Source organism: Anabrus simplex, chromosome 2 (genome assembly GCF_040414725.1).
Source record: "Anabrus simplex isolate iqAnaSimp1 chromosome 2, ASM4041472v1, whole genome shotgun sequence".
NCBI classification, from domain to species: domain Eukaryota; kingdom Metazoa; phylum Arthropoda; class Insecta; order Orthoptera; family Tettigoniidae; genus Anabrus; species Anabrus simplex.
Genome location: NC_090266.1, coordinates 646,025,127 through 646,048,329, shown reverse-complemented (window position 1 = coordinate 646,048,329; position 23,203 = coordinate 646,025,127). Strand labels below are relative to the sequence as shown.

Below are 23,203 nucleotides of genomic sequence, written 5' to 3'. Positions count from 1 at the left end.
TTTTATTTGTTTGGAAATCTGTGATGGTCCCATTTGTGTGTCAATTGAAGAAACAAGTGATGTACCATGGAGACATGTTGGAAATGTGATAGTAGGAGTGTTGAAAGATACTGAAGTGAGTAAGCCTGTGTTCTTAACTTTTGAGGTGTTACTGGAATGCAAACACCAGGTCATTGCAAAGCTCTTTAATGATTCAATGGGACTTTAGTGGCCCGATGGTGTGAAACACAGCAATGTCTTCTTTCTTGTGACTGATGCGGCACAGTACATGTGCAAAGCTGCAGGAAATTCACAAGTTTTGTATCCGAAAGTGTTACATCTCTGATGTATAGTGCATGCATTCCATCATCTAGCAGAACTGGTTCTATCTAAATTTCCTGGTGTTGATTCACTAATTTTGAACGCAAAGGAAGTATTCGTGAAGGCTCATACCGTAGTTGATAAATTCAAAGAACTCTTTCCTGAGCTCCCACTTCCTTCTTAGCCATATTTAAAGATGGGGGAGCTGGATTGATGCAATAGGCTACTATGTAAAGAATTTTGATTCTGTGGACAAGTTCTGCAGCATTTTGACTCCCAAGATGCAGAACAGTTAAGGAAATGTTCAACAATATGTAGCTTAACACTGGTATTGCCTACATCCAATGCCACTTTTCACATTTATCTTGGGAGACATCGTCTTCAAAACTCTCAGACAGCCTTGGTGTTGTTTGCCCAGCAGTCATTTCTCTGGAGAGTCTACAAGGGCCAGTTGGAGCTGTAGTGAAGAACAGGTGCTAAGTGAAGGCAGTGCTGAAGCTTTTGAATTTGAGGACACAGCAGACAATTTGTGCAAGTTTAAATATGCTCTAGTTACTTCATGTGATGTGGAAAGGTCATTTAGTCTATACAAAGCCTTCTTAGGCAATGACAGGAGAAATTTCAAATTTAACAATTTGAAACACATCTTTGTTTCTTATTGTTACAGATATTGCAACTTGGAAAACTAAGATGCATTAATGTAAAATAATATCGTGGTCCGTAATGTGTAACTAGATACCCTAACTCTTCAGTTTTTTGCTTTGAGGTAATCTACAAGAAAATAGGACAGATGCTGTTAGTACAATGTTACATATCTCTTACCTTTTTCATGTTTTCATTCTGTAGTTCATGATGTAAAATACACATACAGTACATATTTTAAATTATTTTATTTGAGTGCGGCCAGTATCCAGTATTCGGGAGATGGTAGGTTCGAATCCACTGTCGGCAGTCCTGAAAATGGTTTTCTGTGGTTTCCCATTTTCACACCAGGCAAATGCTGGGGCTGTACCTTAATTAAGGCCACGGCCGCTTCCTTCCCACTCCTAGCCATTCCTTGTCCCATCGTCGCCATAAGACCTATCTGTGTCGGTGCGATGTAAAGCAACTAGCAAAAAAAAAAAAAAAAAAAAATATATATATATATATATAATTATCCGTGCCCTAGAGATTACATTCTCCTGCCTGAATGTCTCTGAACTCTTTGAATGGAATATAGAACAAGGAAATGGCTCTTACAGATAGTAGAGCACTGGCCTTCTGACTTTAAAGTCAGATAACTGGGCTGAGTGGCTGATGGTTGAGGCACTGGCCTTCTGACCCCAACTTGGAAGATTCGATCCTGGCTCAGTCTGGTGGTATTTGAAGATGCTGAAATATGTCAGCCTCATGTCGGTAGATTTACTGGCACATAAAAGAACTCATGTGGGACTAAATTCTGGCACCTCAGCGTCTCCAGAAACCGCAAAAGAAGTTAGATATGACAGTATGATGGTAAGTGAAGTGTCTGGACCATAATACGATACATAGTTTTCTTGTAAATTCAGTGATAATAAATGTGGACTGAACAAGAAACGAATAAGGAACAGAATCCAGTGCAATTCATGTTCTGTATGGTATCAGTCAGAATTTGTTTTATCGAACAGTGTTGTTGAGGATAGCAATTTTCTATTGTGTAAACTCCACCATCGTATCCTATTTAGATATCTATAATCTTGACTATAATGGCCAACAATGGTCCGTATTGATTTAAACCACTGTTATTAGTTATTTAAAGGTCTGCCTTTTCAATACAATTCAAAATCTGGTATATTTACTAATACATCAAATACACAAAAATATATAAGTACATGTTTTGAGAATTCATTAATATTTTCTTCTTCAGCTTACAGTTTAAAATCACATGCGTGTAACAGGCCTTATTTTAAAACATTAATATTAATGAATTCTCGAAACTAATAACAATCCTATGCAGATGACACATCTGTTATTACTTGGGGAAAAATAGGGATACAGGGGAAAAAATAGGGATACAGTGTTACAAAAATCTTACTGCATCCTTTAAAAGTCTTGTGTTTAGACTGTATATCACATGAATTCCCTATGAAGTAATACAATCAAAACGTTCCACTTTAGTCAATACAAATTAGGTACTGAGCATGTTAGCTGTACAGTTAGGGTCACGTAGCCATGAGCTTGTATTCGGTAGATGGTGGGTTCAAATCCCACCGTTGACAGCCCTGAAGATAGTTTTCTGTAATTTCCCATTTTCACACCACTGCATTGCTGTGTTGGTGTGACTTTAAACCACTGGCAAAAAATAAACAACAACAAAATTAGGTCTTTAAGAACTTTAAGAACTGGTACAAGACGTGGTAAATATTTCAGCATTTGGCCTTATTCAGCTATAGAAATAAATTGCTATGATAAAATCAATACAAATATGGAATACAAACATGGAAAGCACTCATTCCTTAGAAAATTTTGCTCATATGCCATCTTGACGAGGATGAGTATGTGGTCATACTGTATTGAATCTGTTAGATTGGAAAATTGTTTATTGTTATAGAAATAGTTGTAGGTAAGTTACCAGTCTACGCAAAAACGACCTGCACCAGGCCTCTCTGGAGGCCATACACCATAATTATTAGATATAGGTATAGAAGAAAATTAAGACAAAATTTTTAAAATGGGTACTACCACAAAAGTTCTTTTCAGTGTCTTTTGCATTGGTTTTATCAAAACTATTTATTTTTATGGCTGAAGAATGCCAAATAAAGGCCAAAATATGTACTGTTGTACTAGTTCTTAAAGTTCCTTAAAACATATAAATATTCTTATGTTGAATCCTCACAAAACTAATGTGGAAAAGGGATTTCAATAATGAAGTAAGTATTCAGCTAACAGATTATACCAAATTCTTAGACATTTTTATGTATAGGCTGTCAAAAATTGTAGATACAACTGTATTACTGAAAGTGTGCTGTGGAGTAATATACTCTCACTTAAGCTCTGGGATTGTTGTCTTGAGGCTGTGTGGAAAATAACTATCTTGAACAACTTTTTATTCTAGAACTGCTAGGTTCTTCAGTCTGTTGAAACTAATTTATGAATAAATAATTTTAGAAACTACCTGAAAAAAGAAAACATGTGATAACAGAATTATGCCTGAAAAAGAAACAACCCTATTATGCTTTGCTCTTGAAACAATATAATCAGATTCTATCAAATCACACTCGAAAATATTTAGAAATGTATAAACATTAATTAGGTTAAATTCCATATTTCAAGTATTTAAGGATTTAAACAGAATTTAAATATACATTTCTAAATATTTTCAAGTGTGATTTGATAGAATCTTATGTTCTTTCAAGAGCAAAGCATGCCATTCTATTTTAAGTGGGTTGTTTCTTTTTGGGGTATAATTCTGTTATAAGTTTTTTTTTCCCAGGCAGTTACTAAATTTATTTATTCATAAATTAGTTTCACCAGACTGAAGAACCTAGCAGTTATAAATTAACTGAGTCAGAACTGAAAAGAAGTGGCTTCAAATATCACAACTTCTTGTTCAAAAGAAAGCTTTTAAGGATAATTTTTCGCATTCCTAATCGAAGTACGTGCAGACATTCATCCGTAACTCGTAATTTTATGACACTTTTTCCATACACAGTGAAATCATTGTACAACAGTTACTGATAAAACAATAATCACCACTGTTACGATAAAATATTTTGCTCCTGTCATTAATTCCATTAATTCAATGTAAAATTGGTCTCTGTTCATGATACTCTCAATGGCGATAAATTTCTCCAGTACAATTGCTTTTTCAGACCACTCTGACATGCTTTTCTCCCAGTACAATGATAATTTGAACATAGAAAAAGACAGGAAAGAATGTTGCCATCATTTGAAGAGCAGAGAATAATCTGAATGATTCATCATTATTTCCAGCAGGAGCTATTCCATCTTGTAAAAACACTCGTGAATTTTCTTTAGATTTTTGGTTGTGTTCTGGGGGGGGTCATTTGCTGACTCATTGCAATAAGATCTGTGTGTGTTTTCCTGGCTGTAAAGAATATGAAATAGACTGTCATTTCCATTGTTTGCAGTAGTTAACATAGTAAATAATAGTGTACAGTACACTGTAGCCAATTGAATGTGAGGTAACCTATTCTATAGTAAACACAGAACTACTATGAATAAGGGCTCGTCCAGTAGCAGCTTACCGCTGAGCGCTTTTGCTGTAGTACTGGCAGAATGGTGAGAGAAAGGGAGATTTGACACATTTCTATGCTTGCAATATACACACAACCTCCTCCTTAAACATAATGTACTCTGAATTGAAATACATGTGTGTGATAGAAGCCCTATTTCTACAATTACCCATGCTTACAATGAAGTTCACACATGTTTACAATTTCAACATGAGGCAGGTATAGAGGTTGCCTGTATGATGTCATACAATAGTTATACATGAACGCAGTACTCGTCCCATGCGAGGCTGTGTTATTAGTTGATGTAATCTATCCTGCATGACATTCTGAGTAGCATTTCCTGTTGCATCTGTCTAAGGTAATTTAATTTTTTCTTTCATTTCTCCTTCATTAAGTACACCAATTTCTTAGCCATTGGAAGCTCCCATTATCGTACAAGTGGACTGAGCAAGTTGGTCATGCAGTTAGGATCGCGCAGCTGTGAGCTAGCATTCGTAAGATGGTGGGTTTGAATTCCTCCATCAGCAGCCATGAAGATGGTTTTCCGTGGTTTCCCATTTTCATACAAGGCGAATGCTGGGGCTGTACCTTAATTAAGATCACAGCTGCTATCTTCCCAATCCTACCTCTTTTCCATTCTTACATCACTGAAGACCTTCAGTGTGTTAGTGCGATGTTAGACCAATAGAAAAATAACAACAAATTGTTCCGTGAAAATCACACTTTCCAAAATCACCCATATTTGTTACACATTTCTTAACTGCGCAATGTTTCTCCAGTGATCTGCCCTCAGAAATAATGTTGGACCCAGTATGTACACTTGCACTGCAAGCTTGAACTGTCATCTCCTAGCTTTGAGAAAAGCTTTTGTTCTCACACACTTCCGTACTTGAAAGCTTCCTTAAAAAGCCATTCACACTGTAAACTATATTTCACACCTGACTGTATAAAACTTTACAAGTAATACCACTCTCAAATGCTCGACTGCTACTCGGCTTTCTAAGAGACGTTATGAATACAAAACTCAAAAAGCTTGCAGCAGTGTTAAACTTCCACCACACTAACCTGATACTGCAAAACTTGCCCTAGCTTATATTTCGCCAATAGAGATTACCCAGCAAAACTAAATATTTCAGTACCTTCTTATCCTTCTCAGGAGAAGGCAGAAATTGAAATAATCCCTTCAGTCCATAGGCAGAAGGTATCTCTTTAATGCCTGGTCATAGAATCATGGGGTTTGTGTCAAAAACTTCAGAAGTTTTAGAACTGTCTCCAAAAGAGTTGAATCTGTAATGATTTTCATGTGCAGAAAGAAACAAAAATATTCAATACAGCTAGCTAGTGTGTTCATTTATTTATCTAGGCAAAAGCACGCTATTCCATTGGTTGGCGTGGGTGGGCAAGCATATGTGACTCCTCCATCATGTTCATAGTTGTTCTGTGTTTGGGATAGTTTTAATTTTTGTGTATTCTGTATTTTTTATGCCTTCATATCTCATTTTTTGTTAGAATTAAATGTTATGAATTGTGAGGTAATTAAAGGAGTTCAACTGTAGAGTGTTTACCTACACATCTGTTGAAATGAGAATGAATTATATCTAAATCCTTGATATAACAATGACCCCCTCAATGACAATATTTTTCTCTGGTCTGCCTGGTGTTGTTGCATCAGGATTTCACTGTATATCTTAAATCTGTTCTCTTTATTCAGCACAATAAAACATAGGCCATAAGTAATGGTGAGATGCAACATTTTAACTCTAGAACAGGGTCATCCAGCCATTGTGCTCCGAGAGCGTGCCCGCGCTCGGGGAGCACTGGGCAGTCAGACTAGCGCTCCTTCCACTACAGTGTAGCAGCGAGGAGACCTGAGACGGACGATGTTTGGACCGCACTGACTAGATACGTATGTACAGTTGTGCATCCGACGGCTTTTGTGGGTTTGTTGACATCATAGTGATAGGGCTGTTTTACCATAAAAAATATACCGCATATACAAATTGAAAGGTACTCCGATGTATGGAATATGCAGGAAATGAAATCAAGTGTTAAGTAAAGAATACAGTAATGTGATTTATTCAAAACTGAAATTTGAACATATCTGAGAGGAAAATTCAACAAAATTTTACCAATAGGAACAGATAATACAGGCCTTGAGTGTCTTTGGCTCAGCCGTTTTTACGAGCTTTTACTTTTGGAGCAAACAATATTCTCGAAATTGAGTAGGCCTACAATATTTCTGGACACACCTATTCTTAAACAATTGCGCAAGTTTCTATCACTCATCATTGCACGATGTTTACTTTTGGTAAGCTTAAGAATTGAAAAGAAATGCTCACAAATGTACGTTGAGCCAAACATTGACAGAACTTTACATGCATGTTTATACAAAAGGGGGTATTCTTCTTGCGGAAAGCCACTGCAAAATTCTTCTAAACTTCGTGGCATAAGAAAGCGGTCTTTAAGATGAACATTGCACTGCAGTTCAAGCAACTCTAATTGAAATAGCTGCACTAAGAGAAAATGGTCGAACAAATACATGTAACACCGCTTAGAGTTCTGATAATTTTGAAAATCTCTTTTCAAACTCTTCTTGTAATTGGCGAATTACCTGCAAGTACTCATCAAAATCGACACCTTATTTCACTGTTTCAAGGAATAGAAAATGTCTTGTGTTTCTTGCACGCAACTTGTTTTCCCACAAAATTAATTTTCTTTTGAACGCTTGAATTTTTTTGCACGAATTCGCAGATATTGTGCTTTTCTTTCTTTGCAAGTTGCTTTACGTCACACCGACACAGGTAGGTCTTATGGCGACGATGGGAGAAGAAAGGGCTAGGAGTGGGAAGGAAGCGTCCGTGGTCTTAATTAAGGTACAGCCCCAGCATTAGCTTGGTGTGAAAATGGGAACCACTCAAAACCATCTTCAGGGCTGCCATCAGTGGGGTTCGAACCCACTATCTCCCGAATACTGGATACTGGCCGCACATAAGCAACTGCTGCTATCAAGCTCGGTATTGAAGTTTTCACCCTGAAGCGAAGTGTTCAAAGTATTCAGATGGGCAGTAAAATCACTAAAAAAGGCCAAGTCCGTCACCCACTTTGGATTACGCAAAAGAACTTCAGGCCGTCCTTTCATGTCATAAAAGATATCTATTGCATTCCGTAAGCAAAAAACTCAATGAAGCACCTTCGCCTTGCCCAGCCATCTTACTTCTGCATGGTACGGGATATCAGGATACTCCGCTTCGATATCATCCAAGAAGGCCCAGGAATGCGAAGGAAGCCGCCGTGGCCTTAATTAAGATATTAATTAAGGTACAGCCCCAGCATTTGCCTGGTGTGGAAATGGGAAACCACGAAAAACCATCTTCAGGGCTGCCAACAGTGAGCTCACAACTGCGCGCCCCTAACCGCACGGCCAACTCGCCTGGTACTCTTTGAATTGACGGTGCGTGAGTCCATGGGAGAGAAGAAAATTTACCATTCGCACAACTGTTCCCATTACGTCTTTAAGCTTGGCGACTTTTGAACAGATTGCCTTCTGGTGTATCAAGCACTGGATCACCGCCATTTAGGGTACTACCGCTCTCAGCCATTTTAAATTTTACGTAGCTGAGGAACCCTGTGTGTAGACCACGTAAAGACCATTCTGTATGTATAGAGTCACTGTAGACTAGACTAGCAACTGATGGATCGGCTGGTCCCTTCGGCGCGGCGGGCACACCGCTCGCTCAGCCAGCCAAGCTCATCTCACCACTACTGAAACTACCTTCCCCCAAAGCGCTCTAAGCACTGGCTTAGAGCGCTAGCGCTCCCAAGCGCTGTTTGGATGGCACTGCTCTAGAAACAGGGACGATTAGCACAAGAGTTTCCACTGTACTAAAAAGATGGACCATACCCCATATGTGAAGGGTATGTTAGTCTATAACAAACTGCCTAAGCGTATAAAAATTCTGAATGGTAGAAAGATTCAAACATTGTTAAAACATCACTTAATTAACATACGCCTGTCTTCCACAAATGAGCTGTAAAATCAGAATGTGTGTGTATTTGCATATAAATTAGAATATATATTTTACTGTATACAGTATAGGGTGTAACATGACTTCTGACAACTGTAAAGTTCTATAAACAATAAATTGAAGTCAGCTGGTTCGATCCTGGCCCAGTCTAGTGGTATTTGAAGGTGCTCAAATATACCGCCGGCCCCGCGGTGTAGGGGTAGCGTGCATGCCTCTTACCCGGAGGCCCCGGTTTCTACTCCCAGACAGGTCAGGGATTTTTGCGTGCATCTGAGGGCTGGTTCGAGGTCCACTCAGCCTATGTGATTACAGTTGAGGAGCTATCTGACAGTGAGATGGCGGTCCTGGTCTAGAAAACCTAGAATAATGGCCGAGAGGATCTGTCGTGCTGACCACCTGACATCTCGTAATCTGCAGGCCTTCGGGGCTGTTCTGCCATTGGGTGGGATGGGGGTCAAATATACCAGCTTTATCTTGGTAGAGATACTGGTACATAAATGAACTCCTGTGGGACAAAGTTCTGGCACCTTGGCATTTCCAAAAACTGTGAAAGTAGTTAGCAGGACATAAAATGAAACGATGTATGGCTTCTAGTGCCGGGAGTGTCCGAGGACATGTTCGGCTCGCCAGGTGCAGGTCCTTTGATTTGACACCCGTAGGCGACCTGCGCGTTGTGATGAGGATGAAATGATGATGAAGACGACACATACACCCAGCCCCCGTGCCAGCAAAATTAACCAAGGATGGTTAAAATTCCCGGCCCTGCCGGCAATCGAACCGGGGAACCCTGTGATCAAAGGCCAGCGCACTAACCATTTAGCCGTGGAGCCAGACAGCAGGACATAGAACCAAAAGTAATACAGTATTACTGTGTTTAGAACAAGATGAGGTTTCTCCTCCAGGAGAAGCAGGTATATGGCTCTGATGTTCACTTAGCCTGTTAAGTAGAAGGCTTCATAGTCTGTATGGAGATATCTTTTGTTGATTTTTTTTTTTTGCTAAGGGCTTTACGTCGCACCGACACATATAGGTCTTATGGCGACGATGGGATAGGAAAGGCCTAGGAGTTGGAAGGAAGCGGCCGTGGCCTTAATTAAGGTACAGCCCCAGCATTTGCCTGGTGTGAAAATGGGAAACCACGGAAAACCATTTTCAGGGCTGCCGATAGTGGGATTCGAACCTACTATCTCCCGGATGCAAGCTCACAGTCGCGCACCTCTACGCGCACGGCCAACTCGCCCGGTTTTTGTTGATTTAAAACAGGGAACTAGCTCTATTGGTTTTAAATTCTTATTCTTATTAGAAGAGCTTTATTGTTGAAAATGTAAACTATGGCAATACTTATTATTATTCTGGATGTTGTAATCATAAGGTGTAGTTTATATGTTGACATTTGCTCTTGGTACACATTGTAAAATAGAGTATTTAATGCAAATATATCTTCTTAAGTTTTAACTAGCCATAAAACCAAGTTTTAACTGAGTGAAGAATCCAGGGATATCACATTATTATTATTATTATTATTATTATTATTATTATTATTATTATTATTATTATTATTATTAATTCATTCATTCATTCATTGTCTTAGTTCAGTCGATTAACAGAAATAATCTAGCCGCATTAAACGAATGATGGTCAAATCAAGAGATTCAGTCTCATTTCACTGATAACTTGAAATCAGATATGTTTTTCTTTGAGCTTTTACACTGTCAATTTTCAAGTGGTAAAGTTTGTTAAATAAAATGTAATAAAATACCTGTGTTGTCAGATGTATCTCTCTGTTGTGGCACATGAGCACTAGTTCAAACTGCCCAAAGAACTTAACAGCATCAATTACTTTACCAAGACTTTTTTGATTTTTCAAAACCTGTTCATTTAATTAATCAAGTTTAGCTTGTATACACTGTCTAATTGGCATCTTATATCTTCTCTACCAGGCATAGCAAATTTAATAACACTGTATGTGTTTCTTTCTCATTTTATGCTTTTTCACCTTACGACAAAAGTGCTTTATGTTTGAAACCCAGATTGATGTCTGTGCAGGATCGACAACATTCATCGCCAAACAAGAGTAACAAAACGGACTCATTCTTTATTTCACATCGGCACAGCCAGCTGGCTTATAAAGTAGCAGACTGAATTTCCTAGTGTATGCATTTTGTTCTTGTAACCCCTCTGTTTAAATTCAGTCAAGGAGATTCTAGCTTCTTTAATTCTGGCCTATGTTCAAGATACAAATTACCGCCACAGCTTAAAATGCTATTTACAGAATTAATGGTCATCGTCTGCTTAAATCAAGACCGTAACATTTTGTTTTTAACAGTGTAGATAAACACTGAAGTACCAAATGAAGAAATTAATGCAAGACATGAATACTGTAACGAGTTGGTGGGGTAGTAGGATCAATTAACACTAGAATGGTAGCTTCAATACTACGATTTATTAGCTAGGCACTAAACTACGCAAGACTACACAAGACTACACACAACTTTTGCTCATAACACACACTTACGCAGTTCGCGCGCGTGCTCTCTCTCTTCGTTTGTCACTTGTTCTCACACTACACAGTTTTACATTTGCACACAAGGTCCCACGTCGCACGGCTACACGTTCTCTCCTTCGCCTACAGTCCGCACTGTAGCACACTAGTCCGATAACCACGGCAGTTCACATACTTCACTACACTGGCAGTCGCTCACGACTGAACCACACCAACTTCTAACTCAGTCTAACTCTCACTGACTGCAGGCAGGTCGTTCCTCTCTTATATACCTCCTCTGGCCCTTCTAGAATCGCCGGATGCTGGATGGATCCAGGAACATCGCGAGATGGAACACTCCAGTTTAATCGTGGAGTCATTTCCATTCTCCTCTGCTACAGGACCGCGAGCAGAAGCGAGTGGGGTTGGCCTAGCACTTAAGCGCTGCTTGTGATTGGCGCAGCTGAAGCGTAAGGGGTAGGCCTATACGGTGCCGAACCGGGCCTACTGCCAGTTGGCATGGCAGACGCTATGACCATTACACTGCCCCCTCCTCAAGGCTGCTCATCCCGAGCTGCTCCACGTTATGGTGCCAAGCGATCCAGGTGAGCAACCATCATCTTCTCTCGGGGAGGTCGCCGAATCCGGTAGACGACGTTGTTGATCCTGGTGACGATTGTATATGGGCCTTCCCATTGTGGCTGCAGTTTCGGTGACTTCCCTTTTGTCCGTACCGGACGGTACAGCCATACTCTGTCACTTTCCTGGAAACTTGGAGAGTTCGTGAGCATGTCGTAGCGAGCTTTCATCCTGTCGCTGGCTATCCTTAAATGATGTCGGGCATAATCGTGGATGTCGACCCGATCCACCAACTCCCATGCATAGTCTGTCGCTGGTTGCTGCTGTCTGGTGCAGACCCGAACGTTAGATCACATTACAGGCGGAGCTCCCTTCCAAAGACCATGTTGGCAGGTGTCATGCCCGTCATCTCATGGGTGGATGCTCGATAGGCCATCAAGAAGAAGGGGACCCTCTCGTCCCTGTCCTTCTGGTGCGCCGAAACCACCTTCCTGAGGTGCTCTTCTACGGTTTTCACAAAACGCTCCACCATACCATCTGACAGGGTGGAGAGGTGTCGTACGTATCTTCCGCACTCCTAAGCATTGCAGAACCTCTTGCATCAACCTGGACTCAAAGTTTCTGCCTTGGTCGCTATGAAGTTCCCTCGGGACACCGAATCGACAGAAGAAGTTCTTGACCAAGATGTCGGCCACTGTCGATGCCTCTTGGTTCGGGATGGCGTAGACCTCCGGCCACTTTGTGAAGTAGTCCATAGCCAGGAGTAGGTAACGGTTCCCGGCGTCAAATTCGGGGAATGGTCCAGCGACATCAATGGCGATCCTCTCGAATGTTGCTCCAACGTTGTACTGCATCATTTCGCCCCTACTCCTGGTACGTGGACCGCGGCTCGCCGTGCAGGTGTCACACAGCTGGCACATCCTCTTAACATTGTTCCTCCAATGCACCCAGTAGTAACACTGTCGGGCACGATCTAGTGTCTTATTCACTCCCAAGTGGCCGGCAGTAGCGCCCGCATCATGCAACTCGGTCAGCACCACTTTTCTCATGCTCCTGGCGATTATCAGCTGTGCAATGTGCTTCTTTCCATCGGTTGATTCCCACGTGTGGGTAAGTACCCCGTCACTAACCATGAGAGAAGACTACTGGGCCCAGTACGCCTTATAGGTTGGACTGCGTTCGGCGATGTCTTTCCATTCCAGCCTCTGCCTCGACTCTACTTCTCATAAGATCAGCGCGATGTCATCGTCCTTCAGCTGCTCCCTCCTGAGGGCGTCTCGATCCAATCCTTCAGCGGCAGTGGCCCTCACGGCCCGGACGTCCACGATGCCTGCCTGTCTCTCCACTTTCTAGCAGTGTATACAGTTCGCAGGGCACGGTCTTCTCGATAGAGCGTCGGCGTTGCAGTGCTTCTTTCCTTGTCGGTGCTCGGTGGTGAAGTCGTACTCCTGAAGGCGTTGCACGCGGCGAGCTGTCTGACCTTCCAGGTTTCTGAAGCTTAGGAGCCAGGTCAATGCGGAGTGTTCGGTGCACAGGCGGAAAGGCTGCCCATACAGATACTTGTGGAAGTGCTCCAAGGTCTTCACGATGGCCAGCATTTCCCGACGCGTCACGCAGTAATTTATCTCAGCTTTTGACAACGTCTTGTTGAAATAGGCGATCACCTTCTCCTGTCCATCTTGTGCTTGTGACAGTACCCCACCAATTCCCATGTCGCTTGCGTCTGTATCGACGATGAACTTCTCCCCAGGCTTGGGGTATCCGAGGATGGGTGCAGTACACAGCGACTCCTTCAGCTTCCAGAAGGCAGCCTCCGCCTCGCTTGACCATTGGAAAGACCTCCTCTCCTTGGTGAGCCGTGTAAGAGCCTTTGAGATGTCTGCGTAGCCAGCTATAAATCTGCGGTAATACATGCAAAGGCCGAGAAAACTCCTTAGTTCTCGCTTGTCCTTCGGCACCGGCCATTCCCTGACAGCTTCTACCTAAGTATGATTCGTCCATTATTGGAATATGCAAACAGTGTTTGGGATCCTTACCAAGAATACCTGATAAAAGAAATAGATAGTGTGCAGAGGAAAGCAGCAAGATTTGTAACAGGGGATTTCAGGAGAAAGAGTAGTGTATCAGAAATGTTAAAGGGACTTGGGTGGGAAACTTTAAGTGAGAGAAGGGAGAAAACTGGACTTATAGGATTATATAGAGCCTGTACAGGAGAAGCAGCATGGGGAGATATCCGTGAGAGGCGTCAGTTGGAAAATAATTATATCGGCAGGACTGACCACAAATATAAAATTAGAAGGAATTTTAGCAGAAGCGACTGGGGTAAATTTTCATTCATTGGGAAGGGTGTGAAGGAGTGGAACAGTTTACCAGGGGTAGTGTTTGATCCTTTTCCAAAATCTGTATAGATATTCAAGAAGAGAATAAACAGCAATAGAGAAAATAAATGAAGTGTTAGAGGGCATTCGACCAGTGCAGGTTATTGTAAATAAAATTTTAAAAAATGTGTGTGAATAAATTAATTCCATCCCCTGGTTTAAGGAGTTTGGACAGCCAAAGTAGGGGACTGCCTGTTGGGGTGAAGTACAGTGGGGACTTCGAGGGCCCTGGGACCGCTACGGTAGCTGTGAAGGCCCTTCAAGAACTCTGAAAAGTGGTGGCAAAAGGGGCTCTGGTTAAGACGCAGCAGGTCGTTATGCTACTTAGGTTCCAGAATGGGTAAAAAAAAAAAAAAAAAAAAAAATTTTTTAATCTTATACTAGTTGTATAGTATCATCTGAATTAATTCCACATACTGTATATCAGTTGACTATATTTGTAAGTAGTACAGGAGATATTATAAGTAGAATTTTGTAAACTATATAAATTTATTAAGGATGAGCTGTGTCTTTAATAGAAAAAATTGTTAGCGTAAATTGTATAATATTGTATTATAGGAAAGTTTTCTTCTCTTGTTAATTTAATATTCAATGCTTGACAATACTGTATTTTAGTGTACCATTTGCCACCGAGGTAGACTCCTCATTTGCAAATAAAGAGAATTTGATTTTGATTTGATTCTTCGGATCCGTGGCTACTCCCTCCAGTGATACGATGTGGCCCAGGTAGCGAACCTCCTTCTGGAACAGCTGGCATTTTCCGGGATTTAACTTTTTTTTGCTAGGGGCTTTACGTCGCACCGACACAGATAGGTCTTATGACGACGATGGGATAGGAAAGGCCTAGGAGTTGGAAGGAAGCGGACGTGGCCTTAATTAAGGTACAGCCCCAGCATTTGCCTGGTGTGAAAATGGGAAACCACGGAAAACCATCTTCAGGGCTGCCGATATTGGGATTCAAACCTACTATCTCCCGGATGCAAGCTCACAGCCGCACGCCTCTACGCGCACGGCCAACTCGCCCGGTGGATTTAACTTTAGGTGAACCCCACGTAGCCTCTCGAACACTTTCCGCAGGTTCTCCACGTGCTCTTTGAACGTGCATCCCACAATAATTATGTCATCCAGGTACACGAGGCAAGCGTCGTGAGTTAGCCCCTCAGCACGGCCTCCATCAGTCGCTCGAAAGTCGCTGGCGCGTTGCAGAGGCCGAAGGGTATCACGGTGAACTGGCAAAGCCCTTGGCCAGTTGAGAACACCGTCTTCTCCTTGTCTTCCGGATGGAGCACTACTTGCCACTATCCAGACTTAAAGTCCAGAGTCGAAAACCACTGGTATCCAGATAACGGGTCCAGGGTGTCATCTATCCGAGGTAACGGGAAACAGTCCTTCTTCGTGACGTCATTCAACTTACGGTAATCGACGCAGAAACAGAGTTCACCGTTCTTTTTCTTTACCAGGACGACTGGCAATGACCACGGGCTGTTCGACTCCTCGATGACTTCTTGCTGCTTCATGTCATCTAGCATCTGATCGATTTCCACCTTCGCCGGGGGTACTCTACGAGGTGGCTGTCGGATTGGAGCGGCGTCGCCGGTGTTAATGCGATGGTACACTCTGTCCGTCTCTCCGTAGTCACCACCAGTAGCAGTGAAAATGTCCTGAAACTCATGGATTAGTTCCTTAACCTCCCTGAGCTGTCTCGCCTCTAAATGTTTCCGGGCTTCGGATATAATCTTCCAGAGCTTATCCAATCCTTCGCCTGCTTCCAGGGTCTGTGCCTCTTCATCGTCCACTGGTACGACGCATGTGACTGGTTCACAAGTCCCAAGCTCGGTCCCGCTGGGTACCCTCTGCTCCCGCGACGTCGAATTCAATATTCGTACCGGCACGCAGCTTCGTGCCGGAACGAGCGTCCTGGCCAGGTAGAGTCCTCGATCAGTGGTCGGTGAACCGGGTTCCACGAGCACGCTGTCCCCTTGTATGGGTTCCTCTAACCATGCCGTAACCATCACCTCGCTGTTGGCTGGTATCACTTCGTCGCTGGCCAACGTTAACTGCGATACTCAAGGTTGCGTCCCTGGGCGTCGCAGCATTACCTCTTGTTTGCCGAGTCACAATAAACGTCGTCTCACGTCGACAGTCGCCTCGTATTTCTGTAGCGTGTCTAGGCCCAGGATGACCTCATCCGTGATGGCGGCGACGAAGGCCCAGACTCGTAGGCATCGTTGTCCCAGTTTCAGTTGAAGTAGTGCCTCCATCAAGACAGGGATGGTGTCTCCTGACACCGTTTGCAGCAGATAAGGGCGATGGGGTACTCTCTCTGGCTGTTCCTCAGCGATGTCCGGCCTGCCGATGGTCAATGCCGCCCCGGTCTATCGTGACTCGGCACGTCCTGTCTCCGAGTCACCCGTCGGCGATCAAGATGTCGTCGCTCCGCTCGGTGAGCACATTTAGCGTGAAACGAGGGGCCGGTAGTGACGGTGCCGACGAGCCCCTCTCCTTGTCGCCCCTTACTCATTTTCCTGATCAGGGGCCACCTCCATACGGCAGTTCTTCCGCAGGTGGCCATGCTCGACTCAATTCCAACAGGTGATCTCGTTGGTGTGTTGGCGTTTCAGCGGCGGCATACGTCGTTCTCCCGTAACGGTGCGGGTCTCCGGCGCCTTACTTCCTTCTTTCCTATCTCTGTCCCATCCTTGCCATGCTTTCTTCTTTTGTTTAACAACCTCCTTCACCTTTTTATTCCACCAAGCTTTCTCCTTTTCCTTCACTCTCGCCGAAGTTCTGCCACAAATCTTCTCTGAGCAGCTTACAAATGTGTTTCTAAATTTGGTCCGTTCTTCTTCTATACATTATATTTCTGATACGGGGATGTGCTGCTTTGTGCTGTTTTAATTCCTCCTGAAATTTCTCCTGAGTTCTACCCTTTAATTTCCATACTTTTATATTCTTCTGTCTTATTTCTTTTATTCTCACAATTTTATCTGTTTTTCAATTTTGCCACCACTATTCTGTGGTCTCCATCAAACGCCTCAGCTGGTAGTACTGTTACATCCATTAGCTGTTTACGATTTATTTTCTCCACCAAAAAATAATCACTAGCTGTTTTTGTCCTTCTTTCACACCAGCCATATCCAGTGATCTTTCTACTATTTCTCTTTCTAAACCAAGTGTTACCCGCAACCATTTCTTTTCTCTCACAAAAATCAATTAGCTTACCTCCCTCATTGTTTCTTTCTCTGTATCCAAGTGGACCAATCCCTTCTCCTTTACCACTTCTGTCATTTCCAACCTGCACTGTGAGGTCTCCCAAGAGTATCACTTCCACATCGGTGATTACTTCCTCGAATGTCTCCAAGAATTCCTCTATATTCTGCTCACTCTTACCAGTTTGGTGTGCATAAACTTGGATGAAATCTTTCACGCCTTCTTCCATCCTCAGTTATACTCTGATTATTCTATCGCTAATGTAGTCTACCCTATGCACATTTTCATCCAGGATTTTGTTAACCTACCCTATGCACATTTTCATCCAGGATTTTGTTAACAATCGCTCCTACTCCATTCTTTGCCTTACCTCCTCCACTCCAGTATAGGGTGTACCTTTACTCATCCCCTTCACTTTTCACACCAGGTAAATGCTGGGGCTGTACCTTAAATCCATGGCCGCTTCCTTCCAACTCCTAGGCCTTTCCTATACCATTGTCGCCATAAGACCTATCTGTGTCGGTGCGATGTAAAGCAACTAGAAAAAAAAATTGCATCCTCTTCACTCCCTGTCCCTTCCGCCGGGTTGAGTGGCTCAGATGGTTGGCAGGTTCGATCCTGGCTCAGTCCGGTGGTATTTCAAGGTGCTCAGGTATGTCAGCCTCTTGTCGGTAGATTTACTGGCACATAAAAGAACTCCTGCAGGACTAAATTTGGCACCTCAGTGTCTCTGAAAACCATAAAAGTAGTTGGTGGGACATAAAGCCATTATTATCATCATCATCATCATCATCATCATCATCATTCCACTTGACCTCACTCAGTCCCATCATTGCAACATTTTCCCTCTCCATAAAATCAATCAGCTCTTTTGAATTTCCTGTCAAGGTCAAGGTTATTCCCACTTTCGATTACTTATTCAACCTGTAAGTGGTGAGTTGGCTTGGAATGATATAAGTAGAAGAATAAGCTTGAGTGGAGCTTTTACAATTAGGAAAGATCGTAATATGAAAATAAAGTTGGAATTCAAGAGGAGAGATTAGGGCAAATATTCATTTAAGGGGACTAGGATAGGGATTGGAATAATTTTTTTTTTTTTTTTTTTGCTAGGGGCTTTACGTCGCACCGACACAGATAGGTCTTATGGCGATGATGGGATTGGAAAGGCCTAGGAGTCGGAAGGAAGCGGCCGTGGCCTTAATTAAGGTACAGCCCCAGCATTTGCCTGGTGTGAAAATGGGAAATCACGGAAAACCATTTTCAGGGCTGCCGATAGTGGGATTCGAACCTACTATCACCCGGATGCAAGCTCACAGCCGCGCGCCTCTACGTGCACGGCCAACTCTCCCGGTTGGAATAAATTATCAAGTGAAATGTTCGATACATTTCCAAGTTTATTGAAAATAGTTATGGTAAAAGTAGGTAAGCAATTATAAATAAATGTATATATGAGGCAAACAAATGATGGGGAATCCGCCACCTGGGTGACAGCCCTAAATGCAGATCATTGATGATTGATAATTGGACCTTGGTAAAATAATATGCTTGGCATGGAGTACCAAATATATCAGTTCTCGTCCTCTTATAATTGTTATTTCTGTGTATAATTTCTCTTACAGCTTTCAGGTGTAATGTGTAGTGAATACATATAATTGCCTGTGGGTAATATAATTCTTTTCAAACTTTATTTTAGACATTAGGGTCAACACAGAGTAGTCCCTCCATACTGCTTCCCAATGTAACCTCACATCAAGGGCATGAGCTCCAGGGTTTACATCAGCACAGTTTGGCTGCTGCACATAGCCAGTTATCAGCCCTGCTAGCTGCCCATAGTGGTACCAGTAGTACTTCAACAAGTTCCAGCAGCACTACTACCGACACTCAACACCACATGGTTTTATCACAGTTATTGCAGGTAATTAGATCTATAATATTGTTTTCTGTTTTTTATGAGTCGTATGAAGAAAAGATGGCTGGTTTCCTAATTACCTTTAACTTCTGTTGAAATATTCTTCCTATCTTGTGCAATCTGTGGATATTCCTTGGAAGTTTTATCTCCTCTGCTTTGAGGAGGGTCACTTAACATTACTTCATTCTTGTTGAAGTATATTTGTTCTTTCTCATAATTGTAATATTTACAAAATTGTCATTCAGGTTTGAGATGAACATCCATGGAAACTTTACTGAGATAAAAATACTTGCATCAATGTAGCTAGTTGTTATTTGCTCCCCCATCAACCAACATTGTGTGTTCACTCATCTAAGAACTGACTATGTTCTGTGTTCCTTAACTTAAGAGATTTTGTGGGATCTGGTATTTCAGTGTGACCAATGGACTGATTTATTTTTGTAATCTCATTGTTGTACTCGTTTTGCTCCTTAGTATAGGGTTCCCATTCATCTTATTTTTCCTGGGGTGGTCCCTTTTTTTATTTTTATTTTTTGATAGGATGTCCTTTTGTCACGACTTCATTTCGAATTGTCTCGCTTTCTTTCTTATGTAATCATCCTTCCTTAACCCTTTAAGTGCTGAGTTACCAGTTGACTGTTTGGTACCTCAGTGCTGAGTTTTTTCATTCGTACGTACATTTTTTTGTAGAAGCCTCAGTTTTTAACACCAGTGGGGTGATTAGCTTAAAATGTTTATAAATGTTGGTTATTTATAAATCTAAATGCAAATGGAAAATAGTACTCTTATGTTCAATATTATTTTGAGAGAAAACAAAATTACACTTTTGAGCCCATGCGTACATAATTTTTATACAAAGTAAAGAGCCCAAAATAATATTATTTCCTAAACTCTGTAGGCTGAGGCTACTCCAACCACTACTCTTATACCTTCATCTCCTTCACACAATATACATAACATTTGTTTGAGCGCCAGTTGCTTTTTAAATAAAAACAACAAAATTTGGTAGAGCATACCTCTTAGATCAATTATCTCAAGGCGTGAGGTGATAAACTCACATATCTGACAATATACATGGATATGGATCAGGATAATATTAAATTACTGTTGCATTTCCACAATTGAGGATTGTACATGGAACTGGAATCACTTATTATAATTAAAATAAAACTGAGTTTATGACTATAATTTACGTCACAATGAACAAGCATTGACGTCTTTTAATTTAACAAAGAAATATATCTAGTGAGATTTGCGGTAATCTGAAAATGAAAATTTAATCTAAACAAAAAAAAAAAAAGCTATTGGCATGAACTTGAAGTGAGATGTGATATTGCCGCTGATTACATTCTTCTTCATGTTATGAATGCATAACATGTCTGATGCTTTAATTACCTGATGTCTGCATACACTGCTGTTGAACTAGAACTTCTTGGGAAAACCTATGAGCTGAAGTCGGGAGCAGTCTGCTGTTATCTTCTTATATAACAAGGAGTTGGCCTACATACCATGTACGCGTGTAGGGAGCTCCAATGTAATTACGTCCACTCAATATATTATAAGAAATTGGAAAATATTATTGAAACATCTTGTGAAGTCCATCCTCACAAGAAGATGATGTTTCTTTATCAGCATAGTACCCGTCTCTGCTCGGATACAACCACCACTTGTAGACCTCCTCGATTATTACTTCTTCAAACACAACTCTTAGTTCTGGCCATCACTCTAAGACCACTTCTTCCATTTGATACATCTGACTGATACATATGATCTGATAGATATGATACCTCTCACCACCGTTGCATCGACTTTTATAACCTCGCGATGACGACTCATCTCCCTACTCTCTGTTCATCCCTTCTACTTCGATATACAGTAGCTGGCGAATACTGACACTTGATCGCAATAACGTGTCCACGCACTGATGTCATCAGTCATGTGTCGTATAAGCGTACCCAAGCGGATTACAGTGACTATGCGGCATGAGTCACCGGAAAACCTATTTGCACATAACATTCTCAGTTAAACATAGCCTCGATTGCAAAATACTCTGCCAACACATCTGCCTAGAGTTACAAGCCACAGAATGACTATATCAAACCAACAAATCTCACTTACTAATATACAGCATAATTACAAACATATTCACTTAACCTATGATTAAATACAATAATATGCGTGATACCTAATTATTACAGTCTAAATGATGAGAAACAGAATATAAAATCTAATGAATCGGGTTAATGATAACAATAATAATAATAATAATAATAATAATAATAATAATAATAATAAATACTGAATGGAATCTGTAACCCTGTTGTACGGTTACAAGGCAACTAATACATGTAACTTCTTAGAAGTACATATGTTGATATTTTAAAATACTTTCTAAACCTGGAATGTGGAGATAGTTAAATGTTTTCTACTGGTTGTTTGTGACCCCGATTTGTTCAACTATCTGCACCAACTCCACTAGCACAAAAGTTTCTTTTTTTAAATCAATGATTTTCGGGTTGTCATCAAACACTACTTGGCCCTCAGAGTCTGTCATAGTTACTTGAAAGTCGGATGGAGAAAAGCAATCTGTCCGCCACGCCGCTCTTTTGAAATCACCGTGTTTTTCTTCTTTCATTTAGAAGGAGGCTCTGTTTCTCTCACACATGCAATATTTTCAGCACACTCTGTATCACTCTCATTTTCAAAATCGCTTAACAATTCATTAAAGTCATCATCTCCATCATCAATTTCTGCTGTGGTTAAAAACTGAAAGATTCTTTGATCCGAAATAACATCGCTGCAAGAGCAAATAGATTGTTGTTCCGCTATGTTTGTTTACATCACAGATGAATTCCATAGACGTCTATATAAAGCTCTGCAAGTTACTTTCCGAAGCTATAATCTGTGATCAATTAGTTCTTCATAATGCCCAACAGGTGGCAGAACATGTCAGAGATCAAATTGACACTCGAGAGTGAATCGGGTAACTAAAATAAGAAAATTAAAGTTCTCGTGCACCGTCTATAGATGGGCGTAGCCGTGCTGGACCAGCCGTGTAAGCCCGTCTATCGGCGGGTGTAGCACTCATCGGGTTAAAGAAGTGCTTCAGGCTTATGGAATTTATTCCATTTTAAATATGCAGCCCTCCTGGTGGCAAATTCATTAAACTTTGAGGAGGTATATTTAAAAGTTAGTAATTCAAATAATGATGCTCTTTTGTTTTTTCATGCTTCTGTTGGCAGTGTTACATACACACGGAGATCGGCTCCCTCTCAGTATTGATCATACAGGGTTATTCTAAATTATTGTCGGGGTTTCGTGAATTTTTTTTTTTTGAAAACTTGGAAAACGTACCATTTTTATTGTTGCAGTAACAGTTAGACAAATTCTCAAAGTTTTGTTTTGCATCAACTGTAGTACATAAGTTACCACTAGATGGCAGTAATAGCAGTGTTTAACAAAATGACGGTTGGCGATAAGGAGAAAGCTTTTGGTACTGTTGAATTTCATCAACACCAATCCGTTACCAGAATCCAGCGACATTTTCGTACAAAGTATGCATGTCAAAATAACTTTGAGTTACAGTACACAATAAAACAAGATTCATATTCCTACGTCAATTGCACTGTGAGTTATTAATTTTTGTAACCCCGACAATCATTTAGAATAACCCTGTAGTTTGTACCATGCTGAAACATAACTGCAGATTTAACTATTTATAGTATTAGAAGAACATTTCCCTTCATCAGCAGATTTAGTAAACAATGTGCATTGTACATTATGCAGTGCTAAATTTTGCAGACATATTCAACCACTTGCGAACGAAAAAAATACGGAAGTGCTAATCAAAATAAAGCTTTCAACAGCAGCATAAGGAGCTATGTGATTGCAAAAACTGAAAGTGAAGTGGAAAAACAGTTATCACTGGCAACACAGGAAGCAGCCATCACTTATCGTACTGTTGTGCACAATCGCAGCTTTAAGTCAGTGGACTGCACAACAGCCGTTCTGAGAATCTTTTCAACAATAAATTCTAATGTTCTTGACCGAGGTGCAAGTCGACAATCTCAAATCATCGCTTCCAGGACAAAACCCCCTATGTGAAA

At 41.3% G+C, this 23,203-nt stretch overlaps 1 protein-coding gene across 1 annotated transcript in view; it reads left to right on the top strand.

The window, feature by feature from the left end:
- LOC136863624 (serine-rich adhesin for platelets) overlaps positions 1-23,203 on the top strand; it is a 402,886-nt gene that overhangs the window by 182,454 nt on the left and 197,229 nt on the right. Inside the window, exons 10-11 of the mRNA XM_068226021.1 lie at positions 18,882-19,103; positions 22,899-23,052. Coding sequence (XP_068082122.1) covers positions 18,882-19,103; positions 22,899-23,052 — 376 coding nt within the window. The remainder of the gene's footprint in view (positions 1-18,881; positions 19,104-22,898; positions 23,053-23,203) is intronic.